The sequence below is a fragment of the Idiotropiscis lumnitzeri genome, chromosome 3 (genome assembly GCF_059441095.1).
Source record: "Idiotropiscis lumnitzeri isolate Australia: NSW breed Sydney's pygmy pipehorse chromosome 3, RoL_Ilum_1.0, whole genome shotgun sequence".
Lineage (NCBI taxonomy): Eukaryota > Metazoa > Chordata > Actinopteri > Syngnathiformes > Syngnathidae > Idiotropiscis > Idiotropiscis lumnitzeri.
The window spans coordinates 15,889,869-15,907,514 of record NC_142393.1 but is presented as its reverse complement, the minus strand read 5'-3'; the positions used below and the strand labels follow the sequence as shown (position 1 = coordinate 15,907,514).

Here is a 17,646-nt window from a genome sequence, read left to right as displayed (position 1 = left end):
ACCGTAGTTTGAGAAGCACTGCTTTCATAGTCGTTGCAAAATTAAAAAAACATCACTTAGATAAAAGCAATTTTATAATATAATTTCAATAGAAAAAAATTCAATCCAGGGTCAAACTGATGGCATTACAAAACTTAAAAAAAATATTATATTGATACATAATAGTCAACAAATGAATTAATAATAGCATTGCAGTTTGGGAGCAGGCTGTACCTTACATCAAGTCTGCTGCAATTGTGACCTTCTATTTGTGACTTTGCTGTCCCCAATGTTAATGTGTTTAGTAAAAACTTTGTTGAAACTCACCGTGTCATCGTTGATAATTCCACCAAAATAAGATTCTTTTCAACCTGTTCATCACTGAAAAAAACATCAACTTTTTAAAAATATGATTACACGTTTTTATGTCAATTTGCATTTCGGAAAAAGATTAGCAGCATTATTTATTTTTTTAGCGGTTAGCGGGGTGAGTAGAACATCAAGAAAATTGTTGACTCAACTTCACCTATAACTTGACATGGTATTACTTACCAGACAACAAAATAATGTGTCATGTTTTATGTCTCAGCAAATTAATCTCACAATTGTATCGAAATGGAAGCAAACACCAAACATTCAAATTACACCACTCTCTGCAGTTAGTAATGAGATATTATGCTTTTCAAAATGTATGACTATAGAAAGTCTCCTGCATTCTAAATGCTGAATGAAATATAATTTTCAAATGATTGGGTGCTCCAATAAATGAAAACGGACCAATTTGAGGTTTGGGAAAAGGTGTTTGTAAAGGCAACTGTGGATGCAAGTTCATTCATGCATCTTGTCCCTTGGCGCATACTCCTGCAGTTGATTTTGACATTTCCAGTTGACTTCAAATGACAACACAAGTTAATAAATATGGACACACACACACACACACAATGGAGAGCTGGCAGCGAACAGTGATAGCATGCTAGTTAGAGCATGTCCGATACCTCTGCCTCAGATGCCAGACTTATGAGTGTGCTGAGGAGGAGCAAACAGAAATGGCATTTTAGGAAAATTCTTTGACTGTTTGGACATAATATACATAATGTTTGATAAAAATGCTTCTTGTGTTAATTACCCTTGCAAAGTACAAACTGGGGGCCATTGGCGAGTGCTTTGAATGAGTGAGAGTGTCAAAACCGGCCATTTGGCAAGAGCTTTAATGCCTAATTTGAGGAAACGGTGAGTTTATGGGGCAATCACTTGAAGTTTTTACACTTAGCCAAGAAGTAGTTGATGTAAGACGTTAGATTCCAGTGACGCCCACTGCCCAAAGACCGACGGGGTAGGCTCCAAGCTTGCTCGCGACCCTTGGGAGGAGAAGCGGATCACATAATAATTTTTTTGTCTGTAAATGGGTGTAAATGTTGTCAACATATATTTTTGTAAGCTTTGGAAGCAACTTTTGTTTTCTCGGCTTTGCTTTTGAATCTTGGTAATTGTTGTGTTTGTAAATGCTTGTAGGTGTTGTGTCGTTACTTGCGTGAAGCACATTGAGTTGCTTTGTGTACGAAATGTGCTATATAAATAAAACGGCCTTGCCTTGCCTTGCCAAAGTGCATCCTGTTCCTTGTAAGTGCCTTTGAGAGAGAAGCAGAGTTCACCGAGGATTACTTGCCACTCAGTCACATATCAACAAATAATTTACGTAGTAATCCCTCGTTTTTCGTGGTTAATGGCGTCTTGAAGCAAAAATTGACAAATCATGAGGTCGATGTGGACTTTTTTTTATTATGATGATTTTTTTTTTTTTTTTTACTTTTATTTCTAGCATTTCCTCACAACGGTTGCGGGCGTGCTGGAGCCTATCCCAGCTGTCTTTGGGCAGTAGTCGGGACACACCCTAAATGGTCGCCAGCCCATCACAGGGCACACAAAGACCCTCACAACCATACCTCGAGACAAATAAAGTATTCAATTAACCTGCCATGCATGATTTTGAAACGTGGGAAGGAACCGGAAAAGAGAGAAAACACACACAGGCACGGGGAGAACATGCAAACTCCACACAGGAAGGCTGGGGCCAGGGATTGAACCCGAAACACACACACACACACACACACACATATGTATATATGTACAATAAACGCTTTATGTTATGGGTATGTTATAATTAATTGTAATTAATTAACCAATTATTTTATTCAAGAGAAATATGTTAAATATATATGTAAAAACAATGTTAATATTTTCAGTATATTGAAAGAAATTGAACTTACTTATTATTGAATGAGTAAAGTGAATGAAAAATTAATAGAAGCGTATGAAATGCACTTTATTTCACTAATTGTAGTAGAAAACTAATGCAACAAATATCACATGAATCTTAATAATAAATATGCTCTGTGGGCAGATTTAAGAATGGACATTCGGCGTGTAAACCACATCCTGTCCACCGCTGAGCTAAAGGCTACTAAACAGCAACTAGTGGATGCAATAATGTTCATCCTAGTGGGCAATTTCGACAAGGTAAAAAGTCAGACGGCGTGAAAAATTTGATAATACTGTGCACACGCCAGGATTCGGATGTTCACTATGTCCTCAGCAAATCACACGGTTCGTCTCGGCCTGGACGACAATCATAGTATTTAAGCTCTTGGGACTTGTCACTGGAAATGTCATTTCAGGTCACTCAGTGTCAGATATAGAATTAAAGATGTGTGATATACAATCGAACACAAAAGCTGGACTCTGACAAGCGCTGTAGTGGAACCGCCACGCTTAACTCATTGACTGCCATTGACGACTAAAGACGTCAAAAATATTTTTTTTTTCAATTGGCTGGAAGTGAATGAGTTAAATGCCACGAAAGATGTAGACGTGAGATGCAAGCAGATCTTGACATACATTAACTCATTTAGCAGGCAAAGCAGTGATTATTCAAGTGTGTATGCTGGCTCCCTCTAGTTGCTAATGAAAAAAAAACAAGTACAGTGCAGTTGGATATATTTTTAAAGATCAATACCTTTTTGTTTAATCATTAAAGGGGAAGTCAGGTCCAAAATATCTATCTATCTATTCATCCATCCATGGATGCTACTTTTGGTATCGTGTGTTGCTGAGGCAGCAAATAGTTCAACTCAGACTATATGAGGCCTTTTTATTGTTGTCAAAACGTTTCACAACATAAACGTCGATGGGCGTTTAAATTCAACCACAGCCTGAGATCACATTCAGGTCATTTCAGCAGAAGGAAAAAGGAATTTCCGAGAAGCAGGCACTGTTTGTGTGCATGACTTGCACTTTCGGATGCACCACATTAGGACTACTAACCAAAAATGCAACGGACTGAGGCTGACAAATGGCAAAACATCTTTTGCCACCACTTAGCAGCTTGCCTCACTATGTCACTAGAAACACGTAGACAAAACTGTGATTGCTTTTAAACTGTGGGAGATGATGAGCTGTTTCGGGGACATTTGTTCAAGTGACAGCAACATGAGACGGATAAACAAATGGGTCATGATTGTTCACTCACACGTCTATGCTGCTTTATGGTGATGACCGACTGTTTCACACCAGCCAAGATGATGTTGAGCATTTGGCAGATTGATGGAAAAAGTAGCACTATGCCACCACCGGGCTAATTCAGTTCAGTCAAATTTGTCAATTTCTCTTCTACTAGCAATTTACTAAACTGGGACGGGCAACAGCCAATGTTATCCTTAATTGGTATTAAGATTAGGAAAAATGTCTCATCTGCAAGGAGTCTCTGGGCCTGAAATGGGCTAAAATGCACCGTGGGATTCTAGATAAGGTAAACCAATTTTGCGATAAAAATTAAAATGTTAACGTAGATATTGGTCAACGTCTGCTGCCGGACAATTACAACGGAATGGTGGCTTGTAGATCACTTCTCACAGCCTGCAGAATTGTGTTTACTCGTCCCTTTGCATTTTTAAAGATTAATTTGTTGTAAAAGATGTACTTAGAAGGGGACCATGTCGGGAGGGGGGTTGCAATGGCGTAATGGAGATTTAAACTCCCCTCTCCCATAATAATAAAACTAAAGAAGTCAACCTCTACTTTGCTGTTCTTGACATTTTGCGGGGGTTCAGGTCCCACTTAACCGCGAAAAACGAGGATATCGCTTTTCAATGGTTACGTCACCAAGAGCAATCGGACTGCAGATGGCGCAGTCACACAAAGTCCAGTTTGAGCATGAACGTCACTGCAGCACTCCAAGTACACTGACGGTGCAGCTGGAGAAAACATGAATGGGGGCAACCCGGACGGACCCCTTACCCTTTTCTGCACCGTTTTTTAAATCATTATTATTTGGCCAATCTTCGTAACATACTTTCCCCTCATTTACACATACACGAAAACAGTAATGAAAGGAATGGAGAGATTTTCCAAATTTAACTCATCCTTTATTTCACTTTGTTCAAGCAATCAAACCATTTTAACTTCTGAATATCAGACCATTCAGAACATCATGACGACTATTGCGATAACCCAAATCCCAAAATTTCCACAATAAGGAACGGTTATTCACATTCCCTTACATCCCTTTTGTTTTTCATTGTAGCACACGTTTGATGCCAACATTCCTGAATGAATGCAGACATGTCGTGCATTCTTAACACCCCTTTCCATATTTTGATCGATTCAAACCATGAATGGGTTGTTCCAGAATGTACAAAAGTGGTTTCATGCGTTTGCGTCAATGCTTTGGATGCAGTTAACACAACTGCATAGTCACGATGACTGTTCCTAAAACGCCAGTGTTGTATTTTTAACACTTCGTGGAAAAGGAAGTGTCAATGCCTCTGCAAGCTTGACCACAATAGACACGTGATCAATTACAGCATCGGAGAAAGCCCCCCTACTAGGCCCCTGCCTCTCTGCACGTAGATCCTTGATTCAGAAAGACAACATGAACTACGGTTCCCATGATTCACCGGAAATAAAATCGCTCCCGTAGATACCTCGTCGAGCGAGTGGACCAGTTACTGCGATACGTCAGCGCGTCCGCCTTATTGGATGTGACTGCTCAAAACCCTGGAATGCAACTCAACCAACTAACTAAAGCGGGAACCTACAGGGTGCACAAAGTTACTTGTCTCCAATTAACCCCCTAAGCAACAAACCACATACGGTATGTATTTTTCTTACTGATTCCCGAGTTGTATAACTACCTATGTATACATCTATGAAGATAAATATACAAATATTAGAAAATATGAAATGTTTGTCTACCAACAATAACCAAATCATGTAAAGTAGATGTCACGTGATGCGGGTTTACTGTACTTATGTTCATTTAACTGATTTTGATGAACCACTTCATGTGCAGCAAATTAACATAAATTTAGTTACTAACCACAGGTGTCAATCTATGTCCAGAAAGTAAAAACCCCGCCACCGGAAGGTAAATGAGCTCTTAGCCAAGCAGTGGGAAGATTTTTACTTTCTGGACCTGAATTCGACACCTTTGATTATGACAATCGGTCGAGTACCCTTCGGACTGCAATCTCAGCGCTTTGGGAAATCTACGTAGAAAGGAATGTAAGCAACTCAAAACCATCAGAGCAGTGTCATTACTTTAGGCCAGGGCAATTTACTTAAATAGTTTATTTGTCATGAAAACATTGGAATAATGAAAAACGTAAGTATTTGGGGGATGTTGAAAATAGTTCCCAAGATGTCTTGAATGGGGTGAACATCTTTAAATGAAATATAGGAGGATGAGTTGAATTCGGAATATGTCTCCCACAACCTAGTATATACTGAATGATGTGTTTGTTAATTAAAACAAATGTAAAGTTTTTGTCATAGAATAATAAGGTATCCCCGCAAGTCTTCCCCACTTAGACACATCCAATATGGCAACATACTCGACGTATGATTTGGCACAAAATGCGGTATCTATGTAGAATTGTGTACGTCGCCATCAGCTCACGTTCGTTACTAGCGCATCTTCCTGATTCCCACCATGGCGAACGTGCGCCCCACCTTGCAGTCGTGTCCCGCGTGACCGGGCTCCAGCCAATGGCGTGGCTCCGCGGCTCGGTTCTGCGTCGATGCGGTCCACTTATCATCGAGTCCTGCACGTCACGAGCGCCTTCCCCTCGTCTGCTTGCCTGCACGACACAGCCACAGACAGCACCTTCCTTGCACACAGTTAGGCCTGAAAGGTAACTTCAAAATCCTTTTGACGGCGTCGTTGGCGTTTGCTACGCAGCCGCTTTGATTAAAGTGTCGAATTTCCGGTTCCGTAAAATATCCTTTTCGTTCATCGTGTATGACTGCGATGGATTTTACGCTTTTCATCCTTGTAAACGTGTTGCCCTTGACCATTGTGGGTCGTTTCGAGGACTTTATGTCCGGATTTCGCTAATGCTCCTCAGTGGGCATCAGGGTGGGTTAGTTTTTAGCCCGCCGGCTATTATTAAAACGAAGCCGTCAGCTGGAGGGGGGCCTCCCAAGCCCCCCACCCAACCCCCACTTTTTTTAAGAACTGCGGTGGGTGTCAGAAACGGGCGTCATGTTGCAAACTTCCCGCAGTCTCTGCTGCAAGTTGCGGAAAGTCTGGACGCAAAACATGAGAGCGTTTCGGACACTTTTAGAGGCGACACCAGTTGCTTGCCGCATTCATGACGACCGGGGGGGGGGGCGTGTCGACGAGCATAACACTACGATTTATTGTAGCAAATTAACTCCACCATGTCTATAGTTTAGTAGTTACTTTAAATATAGTAATAAAATAAAAGTCAAGCGCGCTTGGTTTTGGGTGTCCCGTTTGTGTTGCCGTTTTTAAAAGCACGTTTTCGGCGAATCCGAATGCCATGCAAATAAATGCTCTGTCAGACTGAAAGATTGAGAGCTAGCTTTTATGCCCGTAAAAAAATATGATAAAGATGCTGCATGCCTCTAAATCTGATGTATGATGCTTAATTTACGGCTGCCATTTTGTGCTGCCATCTTGTAATGCTTCCTGCAATGAGCATGCAATAATTTGAAGGGAGCTTTTGGGACCAAAATATTGGACTTTGTAGGAGAATATTAGGAAAACACGTTAGTAATAGGTTTATTGAAGGATGATTTACTGTACAGTTTTATGCAGTGTCTTCAAAGTGCATGACAAGCAAAAAAAAATAAATAATTTTGGATCTTTTCATTTTCCCTATAGTTATAGTGACGAAGGACATTGGAGGTGTTAATCCTGCCAATTAAAAAAATGATGGGACCAAATCTTTCAACAAATTTCAGTACATTTTATTATTTAGTATAAAAAGAGACATCTAAATAGTAATCCTGAATTAGCACCCACTTGTGCATTCTGATTCAGAATGAGCAGAGATTGTGGGTTGGCTTTGTCATAGGTCAAAATTAATGACAAATTAATATTGGCACAGTGAACCTTTTGGCCAAATCGTCTGGTTCTGTGACCGCCATTATCTGCATTTGAAAGGATAAAGTCAAAGTCAGATTAAAACGTGACTCTGGCCTCAGCTCCGTATCAATTTTAAGATACTATTGATAGTAACTTTTTGTCTCTTATTGCATTTTTTTTATTGTTCTAGAATTTCACAAAAATTTTGCAATCTTTTGGGGTGGCGTTGAGACTAAGCATATTTATTTAGTTAAGCCACACCTCACCGTGACTCATACATCTTCTCTGGGCAGACTTCTCTCAGGGCTCAGACAGCACACATAGTAACTCATAGAAGGAGAGAATAGACAAACATTTTTGTAATAATTTGTCATTATTTAATTGGGTGAGTATGAGATGACCAAGCAAGCGTGTCTTTGTGCTGACTTCTCAACCTGTATTTGTTTGCAGATCCAACCCAACCATGTCTATCCTGAAGATCCATGCCCGTGAGATTTTTGATTCCCGTGGCAACCCCACCGTGGAAGTCGACCTGTACACCAAGAAAGGTACTTGTACGCCTGAAATGATTCTTGACGCATCGTCATCATATCGACTAGATAGCTGATTGATTAGTTATGGTTTAATTTTTTATTGTATTATGACACAGTGATAGGTGTGATAATCAATGTATTGGAAGAAAAACATTTTGGATGTTAATATGTAAATGAAGAAGGCAAAACTTAGAAAATGCCTTCTTAGACATTACGCCTATAATAAAGAATTAATTAAATGAAGAAAACTTCCCCTTTAAAATTACCATTAGGAGGATAAGCGGTTTGGATGATAATGCCAAGAGAAGAGAGACAATTGTTCTTAGAGGTGATAGAGGAACATAGAATAGAAATGTATGTCACAATCTTTTCACCGTAAAGGAATGTTGTATTCCACATTTTGACACACAACATCAAGGCATTGTTCATTGGCACTGTATGTGGGCTTGTCGAAATAGTTAGGTAACACCGTGCATAAATGCACTTCATCGATATCAGCATAATCCAAAATCTATTGGGGAAGTTGCACACCCAATATTGAGTCATGTGCATGTCAATAATTGCATGGTTAAAGATGTACTTAAGATTTGCATCGGAAAGTCTGAGCTGCTTAATACTTCTTTTGCCGTTGGGCCATTTCGTTTCTAGCTACTACCCTTCACAGTTGCCAGTTTCAGACTCTCTTGGTGAGCTCAGATGTTGAGCATGTGCAAATAGCTCATGTAATAATATCGTCATGGCCTCCCAGTACTGTGTCACTGTGATGATTCCTTTTTGAGAACACCGTTACAGTAGTTTGTATACACTAGCCACACACTGAGGTGAAGATTTGGTTCATGGTGGCGATTTCATATAAATGATTACACTAAGATTATTGTAGCCGAGGGGACATGATGATAATGCTGAGCAGGTGGAGCCAGTTCTTATGACTAGAATGCCACTTGTATTTGGTGAGTAAAACACACCGGGGGCTGAAACAAAAGACTCCACTCGATGAAGTCCTGGGAATGTCAATGAGGCAACCTGAATGACCACTGACATGGAAGGCCCTAAATACATGGCTCGCAGTTTTGTTTTCCTTCTCATTTGGATAGAATAGCTGCCAAGCGCTCTCAGTTGACTGTAAATGGCTCACTACCATTTTTGAACGGTTAGCAGACTCCCTTTCAAGGCAGTCAGGTCTGATACGCCATCATGGCAGCTTAGATGACGACATGTCTACCATACAAGCGCTTACATAAGCAGCATCTCTAACGCACACTCTGCTCTATATGTTGTCGCTGTGGTTGAGTTTCAGCGGCTACGTAAAGCATGATCTCGATTGAAGGAATACACACATGATTTCCCTAAGTTGCTCTCTTGGCCAGCATGACCGCAATGTCCCCACCTCTCTAAGCATTAAATCCCCCCCATGTCGGTCCACTGGGCAAACTGAATAGATTGACATGCTTTCACAGATGGACTGCACATGCTCCGTTGATCCCCCGGCTGGCCCCTGTTACATAACAGCGCAATGCAGCACAGCCAGCACAATTCTCCTTTTACATGGTCCATTTGTCTCCGTCGGGGAAAATGGGCACCTTGTCGAGCCTCTCCAAGGAGATTGAGATATATGGAATTCATCTACGTTTTTTTGTCGAGATTTCATTATTCACAAGCATCAAGTTTAAATACAACATGATGAAGCACATAAATGACTTTTGTATTGGGAGTGCTGGACCTTTTTGTGAAACGCGACATATTAATGAAATTCATTTCCAGGTTTCATTTACACCATTGTTTGTAAGCAACCAAAAAAATGTTCCCTCTGCTGCCCAGGTCTTTTCAGAGCTGCAGTGCCCAGCGGTGCTTCTACGGGCATCTACGAGGCTTTGGAGCTCCGCGACAATGATAAAACTCGCTACATGGGCAAAGGTAACAAATAAATAAATACAGCGAGAAATTCTGTTAACTTTGCTCCATTTCCACACTCTTCACACTCATATATTGGGACCACTTTTACTCCATATTCTTTATCTGTGTCTTCCTCCTGTTAGGAGTCAAAAGAGCAGTAAAATATGTAAATGAATTCTTGGGACCTGCATTGTGTAACCAGGTAAACAAAAGTGTGCAATAAAGGTTGTAACTAACGTATCGCTAAGTGCAGAAGCATGAAGAATGGATTTCTGTTTGGAAACTAACCTTGGCAGGAACTAACAGGTTCACAGATCAATGGAGACTGCCGTGTAGAAGGTTATCCAGTTGAACGCAATATACGTGACGCGACAGTTAATCAACACGATGTCAATAGTGGAAGGAAACCACACAAGAGGCAGGTATTGCACTTTTGGTGACACTGAATTTGGCAATACCTGCAAGCTATCGTCCTTGTCAGTAAGGTGACAAAAGTTGCCTCCACGTAAAATGGCGTCGATAAGAAAATCCTAACGCATTGGATGTGTCACTCGAAATGTTAGTAGTGAAATTCAGTGTGACAGTTTATTTTGAGATTTCAGTATAACAGATTTTCAAAAGTTATGCAGTACCACTATAAAGTCCAACAGCCGTACATATTTGTCATTCATTCCAGAGGTTTTTCTGTGGGCAGCCTCGTTTCTGTTTTTTTATTTTTTTTATTTTAATTTTAAATCCAAACTACTCCAATGTCCTCATATGGGAGGACGGCTTGTTCTGTGGTGGTCTTCCTCCCCTCCTCTGCATGGTCTTCCTCAGCCTGGGTCAGTTATGGTCTGCTTGTCCTTTGCAGGTGTCTCAAAAGCTGTTGAGCATATCAATAAAACAATTGCACCTGCACTGGTTAGCAAGGTAGGACCATTTCTTGTCTGACTCATACTACCACACATCCACAATAACAATTCCTTAAATGCACCGACAAATCGTAGTGTACGCTTTGTGTTGGCAAAATGACAAATGTTTTATTAACAAAGACGGTTCAGGTTTTGAATGTTTAATCATGAGATGCTGTGACTCTCCTAACTGTTTGTGTATGTTTTGCCATATTGACCAGAATTAACATAATGTACCTCCTTACGTTTACAATGTCATCTTTAACATATTTACTCGGAATCCAGGATGTGAATGTCAAGGAGCAGGAGAAGATTGACAAGCTGATGTTGGACATGGATGGAACAGAAAACAAGTGTAAGATGCGCAAATCTTGTGCCACGTAAAGCCAAGCCTGCTCAGGAGTAAATGATGGAATGATACGTGTTTCTCTCACTTCAGCTAAATTTGGTGCTAATGCCATTCTGGGCGTGTCCCTGGCTGTGTGCAAGGCTGGTGCAGCTGAGAAAGGCGTACCGCTCTACCGCCACATTGCTGACCTGGCTGGCAACTCTGAAGTCATCCTCCCCGTGCCTGTGAGTTAAAGTCAAGAAAGGGCAAAATACTTAGTTGGACCTCATCTAAGTCAGTGTTTCTCAACCTTTATTTAGCCAAGACACATACTTTAATTTGAGAAATCACGTCAAAGAGAAACAACAAAATGTATACACTACTGACAAAAAATGGGAATTGTGGCTTGCCCTCTAATTTAAGTCACGTCTCCGTTTGGGTCTTTAGGCCTTCAACGTCATCAATGGTGGCTCCCATGCCGGCAACAAGCTGGCCATGCAGGAGTTCATGATCCTGCCCATGGGCGCCAGCAGCTTCAAGGAGGCCATGCGTATCGGTGCCGAAGTCTACCACAACCTGAAGAACGTCATCAAAGAGAAATACGGCAAGGATGCCACCAACGTTGGGGACGAGGGCGGCTTCGCACCCAATATCCTGGAGAACAAGGAAGGTGAGGGGAAACCGTTCAAAGATGGCCTTCAGGAAGCTACCTGGTTTATTATCGACTCGACTGCATTCGTTGCCTGCATTTTATTGGCCTTGTTGAAAATGGCAGCATCTCCAGTTCTAAACATTTATTTGTCCTGTGGATGTCTCAAGTACATATTAGTAACATAGCAGTCTCATCATAATGCATTTTTCATGTTCATATCAAAGCCCTGGAGCTGCTCAAGAATGCCATTGGCAAGGCCGGCTACACTGACAAGATTGTCATCGGCATGGACGTGGCTGCCTCCGAGTTCTACAAGGGTGGCAAGTACGACCTGGATTTCAAGTCGCCAGATGACCCCAGCCGCTACATCTCCTCCGACAAACTGGCCGACCTCTACAGGAGCTTTGTCAAAGACTACCCTGGTTGGTGATAGACAGATTGTTTTTCTTGCTGTGCATCCAGTCACGAGTTTAATGTCCAGAAGGCTGAAATGCTTCGACAGGCGCTGGCAAAATATGGCTCTTTATAATAACAACTATGTCATTTAGTTTGCTGCAGAATTTACTCGCCCAAGTCATTTTTAACATTTTTAGGAAACGAGAACAAACGCAACACGCTAAACGTTAAGAGTCCATTTGCCTCATTTTAAGGCTTTGTAGATTTCCATGACTCGAATAACTAAGCAAACGAATAACATACACAAACGTAAAGGGGAAAAAAATTGACTTTTAAGCAAGCACTATTTTTTATTTTTTTGCTGTGACTGTAAGAATGACTTTTGCAATTTTGCTATTAGCGTAATGATATCTAGTGCATTAATTTTGCCATTGTTTTGTTGTTTGTTAACAAATGTGTAATTTTTTCATCAATTTGTCTCATAATATAAGACAAAACATAATATATATTTTTAACATTTTTATTTTATTAAATGATTAATTTCTAATTAAAATAAACTATTTTAACATTTCACAGATGTTTCTTTTAATTGTTGAAGTGAGTGATTCAAATTAAAGTAATTATAAGTCAAATTAAAACAAATATGAAGTTTATTATTAATATAAACTTATTTTTACACATTAAGTGGTTAATTCTAATTATAAATATTAAATTAAAACAAATATGAATTGTTTTATTATTATTAAAATACATTTACACCTTACATGGACACTGTAACTTTTTTTTGTTTTTAATTTTTTAATTTTTCTTCCCCTCAAACCTGATCTATGAACAACCAAGCCCATCTGTTCATTTCCAAAATCCAAAGATACTCTTGATCCTCGGTTTTCCCATCCGTGTACTCAACATTGCCTCCTGACCCTCCACAGTCATGTCCATCGAGGACCCCTTCGACCAGGATGACTGGGAAGCGTGGACCAAATTCACAGCCAGCACCAACATCCAGGTGGTGGGCGACGACCTCACCGTCACCAACCCCAAGCGCATCGCAAAGGGCGTCGCCGAGAAGTCCTGCAACTGCCTGCTGCTCAAAGTCAACCAAATTGGCTCAGTCACCGAGTCCCTGCAGGCGTACGTGTTCACACGTGTTCGCAGTCAAGTCCCATCTTGTTGCCTCTAACGTTAGTTGGAAACAAAGCTCATGTTGTGCGTTTCTTTCTGACAGTTGCAAGTTAGCCCAAAGCAATGGCTGGGGTGTGATGGTCAGTCATCGCTCCGGAGAGACCGAGGACACCTTCATCGCGGACCTTGTTGTCGGTCTCTGCACTGGACAGGTACTGCATACTAATAGTTGTGTGTCTCAATATACCAGAAACTATGAAGCCAAAGCAATTCAGTCATTTTAAAACTGTTCTTATAACATTACCTTTAAAAAGTCTTTGACTGACAGCCCTCGCATATAACACGGATATTTGTCTTCTACAGTCACTGGAAGTGAAAGGTTTGAAAATGAAATGGATTACAGATGATATGGTTATGAAAAAAATACACTCCATGTACATGCATATGCTGCAAAGACTTAACTTAATGTCCACTAAGAACACAGGTTAAACTTAGCTCCTCCTGGCATGCATCGCTTCTTCTGACAGTTGTGCTGTATCACTCAAAATACTTTGCGGCACTGTTACTGTGCAACTGCACTTTCCTATTGAGACTGCTTTGGCGCCACCTTGTGGCATGTCCGTATTACTGAGCACAAAAATCATGACTAGGTTAGTTTTTCCACCAAAAAGTGCAAGATAAAACATGCAGGGGGGGGGGATGATTGTCAATTCTTGAATCATGAACCACCTGTGGCCTTGGTTGCGTTTCAACTTGTGAATTAAATGCAGACTGTAAAAGTCACACCTCGGCTTTCAATAACGTTCAAGGAAATTTGTACATTTCCAGATCAAGACGGGTGCACCTTGCCGTTCTGAGCGCCTGGCCAAGTATAACCAGCTCCTCCGGTAAGTCAGCCCGAAAATTCAAATTGTTGTGGGGGCGGATTTTTTTTTGTTGGTTATTATGGCAATATTTCCTCACCCTCACTCAGGATTGAAGAGGAACTTGGCAACAAGGCCCGTTTTGCCGGCAAGGACTTCAGACACCCCATCTGAGCTCCACGTTCATCCTCGGTCTTCTGTGTGTTTATCACTCATAATCATCATCCTGAAACGCCACGCAAGATCGCCTTCCCTGTCCACATCTGTGGTCTGCGGTATGGTGAAGCATCAAGCACCTCCTCAAATTATGCTTTAGCTCCTGAAAAATAATACTAATGAATCCCTTCTGTGTCTACATTTGTCCGAGGCCTTTATGTAGCTTCTTGTGAGTTGTAGTGAATCTTGGTGCTCTGCTGAGTATTTGAACTACTGTAACTATAGTACTGTCTCCAGCAGCGGAAAAGAGTGTTATGTGTGCAATGTGTCTTATCTGACTAAAGTCTTGTTGCTGTAAGCGTTGGCAGATATATATGATAAAAAATATAGTTTCAAATGGTGCTCTATGTGGATCCCTTCTTTTTTTTTTGTTTTACTGGAGCTATTTTCACACCCCTGCTCAAATATTTTGCTGGTTGACAAAAGTAAAATGTGTAAATTGTGTAAATCCTCTCCTGTGACTACTCATGTCTGTCAGTGTGACATGTTTGATGTAATCTGAGTACCACTGGGGAGGCAGAAACATGAGCGCCGCGCTCCCTCTCGGGGATGCCATTTCTCCCTCTGAAGGACTCGGAGTCTCGTTCTTTTAACGGTAAGCTTTACCAGGATAAATAAAGGCCTATTCTCAAGCGATATGACACCATCCGGGGGGGATTGCCAGTTGTGGGAGTTGACTTGCTTGAACCTTATGTCGAGTTTCCTCTTTTGGTTCAGATGGAACTTGATGTTTTCATGGGCACAAAACACTATCAAACACATTTGTTAAGCATTTGCTTCAACGCAAATTATTGGACCAAATTCTGAAAGTGCTGAGTTGGTACGCTGAGGCTTGAGTTCGGATTAGTGAGTTGACGCAGCATTTGGAACTTTCGCCACCTAGTGATCACATACTCAAAGTACATTTGATGAATTCCTTGTCGAGAGGATGAGAAGCCCTGAAACCTGTCTCAAATCTGCGCAAGGAAAAAATGATACATAAGACAATTTTTATTCAAATCACAGATGCAATGATTTATGAAAAACTTAAGAGCTTAAGAACTACTCATCAAAAATCTGCAGACTTGATATTCAGCATACTTTGGTATCTATGATATATTTCTGAAAAGACATTAGGTCTTAATGTGTCAGTGTCAGCGGTTTTGAAAAAATTGAAAATGATCAAAATCATGTACAATAGGGCCTCTGTTTGTCACAGTCCTATCAGGTTTGTTTTGTTGCCACCAAAATTCATAAGTGCATTCCTACTATTGTCGACTCCAACCTGTAAAATAAAACTGTAAAAATAATTAGATAAAAATGATCAACACGATATTTTTTATTTTTTTGGAGGTGATCGTCGCTTTTCCTCATTACGTCAATAAACCCAAAATATTGTGCAACAGGCTACCAAAAGGAGACGTGCTAATCTGTGCCTTGAGTCATCGCAAAAAAGCCCTTAAATCACCACAGATACGGGGTTGAATTTTAGTGCAGACATTATTTCTAGACACAGAACTCATATAACTCATATAAGTGCCAATGTTCAACACAATCAAGTGTCCCTTTAATATATCTAATTTTAACAATACATTTTTCAATACATGCATAAACGACCCACTATCTGACCCATCATACAAAGGTTGAAGCGAACATCAAAATAACTTCAAATGTATTTGCTTTTACCAGTAAAAAGTGCTATCTTGTATTCAAATTACTATTCAAGGACGGAACAAAGCTGCTGGTAAGGAAACCATTAAGTACATATTATTGTGGTATTGTGTTTGTCCGGAAAATCATTTCAAATGGGGCAGCATGGTGGTTGACTGGTTTGCACATCTGCCTCACAGTGCAGAGGTGTGGGGGTTGATTCCGGGTCTCCCTCGGTTATCTCCGGGTACTCCAGTTTCCTCCCACATTCCAAAAACATGCATGGTAGGTTGAGTGAACTCCCTAAATTGGCCCAAGGTGTGAGTGTAAGCGCAGATGGTTGTTTGGCTTTTTGTGCCCTGCGATTGGCTGGCAACTAGTCCAGGTTGTACCCTGCCCGAAGATATTCTCAAATTTTAATGTAGGGCAGTATAACACCCAGTGTAAGCGCAATTAAAACATCTCTGCTCTGTAGTGGTGATTGGTGATATTATAACTTAAAACTACATTTGATCTCTGCATATTTGAAATTCGACACCAGTGGATTCACATGTGTTATCCGTTCCTGCTTCGTCTCTCCTGAACGAGGACACTCGCAACACACGTTTGCTTATTTCTTTCTTTCATTTTTGGATATTTTTTAAAAGATTTTCCTGATTTTTTCCCATATCTCCACCTGTTTTTCCATGGAAAATGTATATTGAATGCATATGAGCGTTTTTGAAGAATTTCTGGGATTTGTAAAAATAAATAAATACATACACATACAAAATTAAATTAAAAAATTATATATATATATGTATATATATATATATATATATATATATATATATATATATATATAAGAGAGAGAGAGAGAGAGGAGAGAGAGAGAGAGTGAGAGAGAGATTTTTTTTATTTAAAAATGTTCTCTATTTTGGGAGGGTATAATGAAAATATGTCAATGGACCACACCATCAGACTGTCCTCGAGTACGAACACGATTGACTTGAAACCAGCGATGGCGCTACATCGGGGCTAGGGGGTGCTTGGAACCCTGTCAGAAATCTATGTTGCCTCAGTGAAGCCGCTCTAGCATTTTTTTTATATTCTTAATAATTTTCTCAGCTCCCCTGTGTATGGGTATACTGTACAGTACTTTTACAGCTGCGGTTCTTCTTTTCAAGTGCTCTCAAAATATAGTACACTTAATGTGATTTCCTACACGTTCCGATTTACGTACACGACAGGGGTTACGTCGCTTACGACGTGTTGTGGTATTCTCCCTTTCGGCCAGTGGGTGACGACATTTTACCGGCTGAACTTTGAGAGCCCCCGACTGTTCTCACCCCAACATGAAGAAGGATGCTGTCACGCTGAGTGCCTCTCACACACACCAAACCGAGCATCCCGGCTACCATTAGTCCCTCTTTGAATCCCAACTCCATCATTTATGACAGCGTTGCCCCAAACGTGGTGCGTTCACGAGCAAGGCGAGAAAAAGACACACAAGGTGGCATTGCGGTTGTGTGCAGTGGCGACAACTTGGCTAACTAACGTTGGCTAATTGCCCCCGCCGCTGCTCCGCTCCGCTTTGCTTTGCTCGCCGCTATTGTTTGTTGTTGCAGCCTCTCATCAAACAAATCACAGATGTTGTAGATCAAGCTATCCAAGGTAAGTGCCCTGAGCGCACCCCGTGAGCCTCTTTCTTTTGCTTACCATGAGTGATCCTGTGGAAAAAACGTGCCAAATATTGCGGTGCAATGTGGTTTGTTT

The 17,646-nt window shown here is 40.8% G+C and overlaps 1 protein-coding gene across 3 annotated transcripts; it reads left to right on the top strand.

Annotated features, from left to right (window-relative positions):
* The first annotated feature begins 4,997 nt into the window (after positions 1-4,997).
* eno1a (enolase 1a, (alpha)) lies at positions 4,998-14,603 on the top strand. 3 transcript variants are annotated; one of them, XM_088289714.1, is made up of 12 exons: positions 4,998-5,128; positions 7,817-7,914; positions 9,718-9,813; positions 10,646-10,704; positions 10,971-11,040; positions 11,125-11,258; positions 11,461-11,683; positions 11,890-12,087; positions 12,991-13,192; positions 13,287-13,395; positions 14,012-14,070; positions 14,157-14,603. In XM_088289714.1, the coding sequence occupies exons 2-12, from the start codon at positions 7,830-7,832 to the stop codon at positions 14,218-14,220; spliced, it is 1,299 nt and encodes a 432-aa protein (XP_088145840.1). In that variant the 5' UTR covers positions 4,998-5,128; positions 7,817-7,829; the 3' UTR covers positions 14,221-14,603. The 3 variants fall into 3 exon arrangements, with proteins under 3 accessions (XP_088145840.1, XP_088145839.1, XP_088145841.1); XM_088289713.1 differs by lacking the exon at positions 4,998-5,128 and adding an exon at positions 5,966-6,167; XM_088289715.1 differs by lacking the exon at positions 4,998-5,128 and adding an exon at positions 7,710-7,751.
* The last annotated feature ends 3,043 nt before the right edge of the window (positions 14,604-17,646 follow it).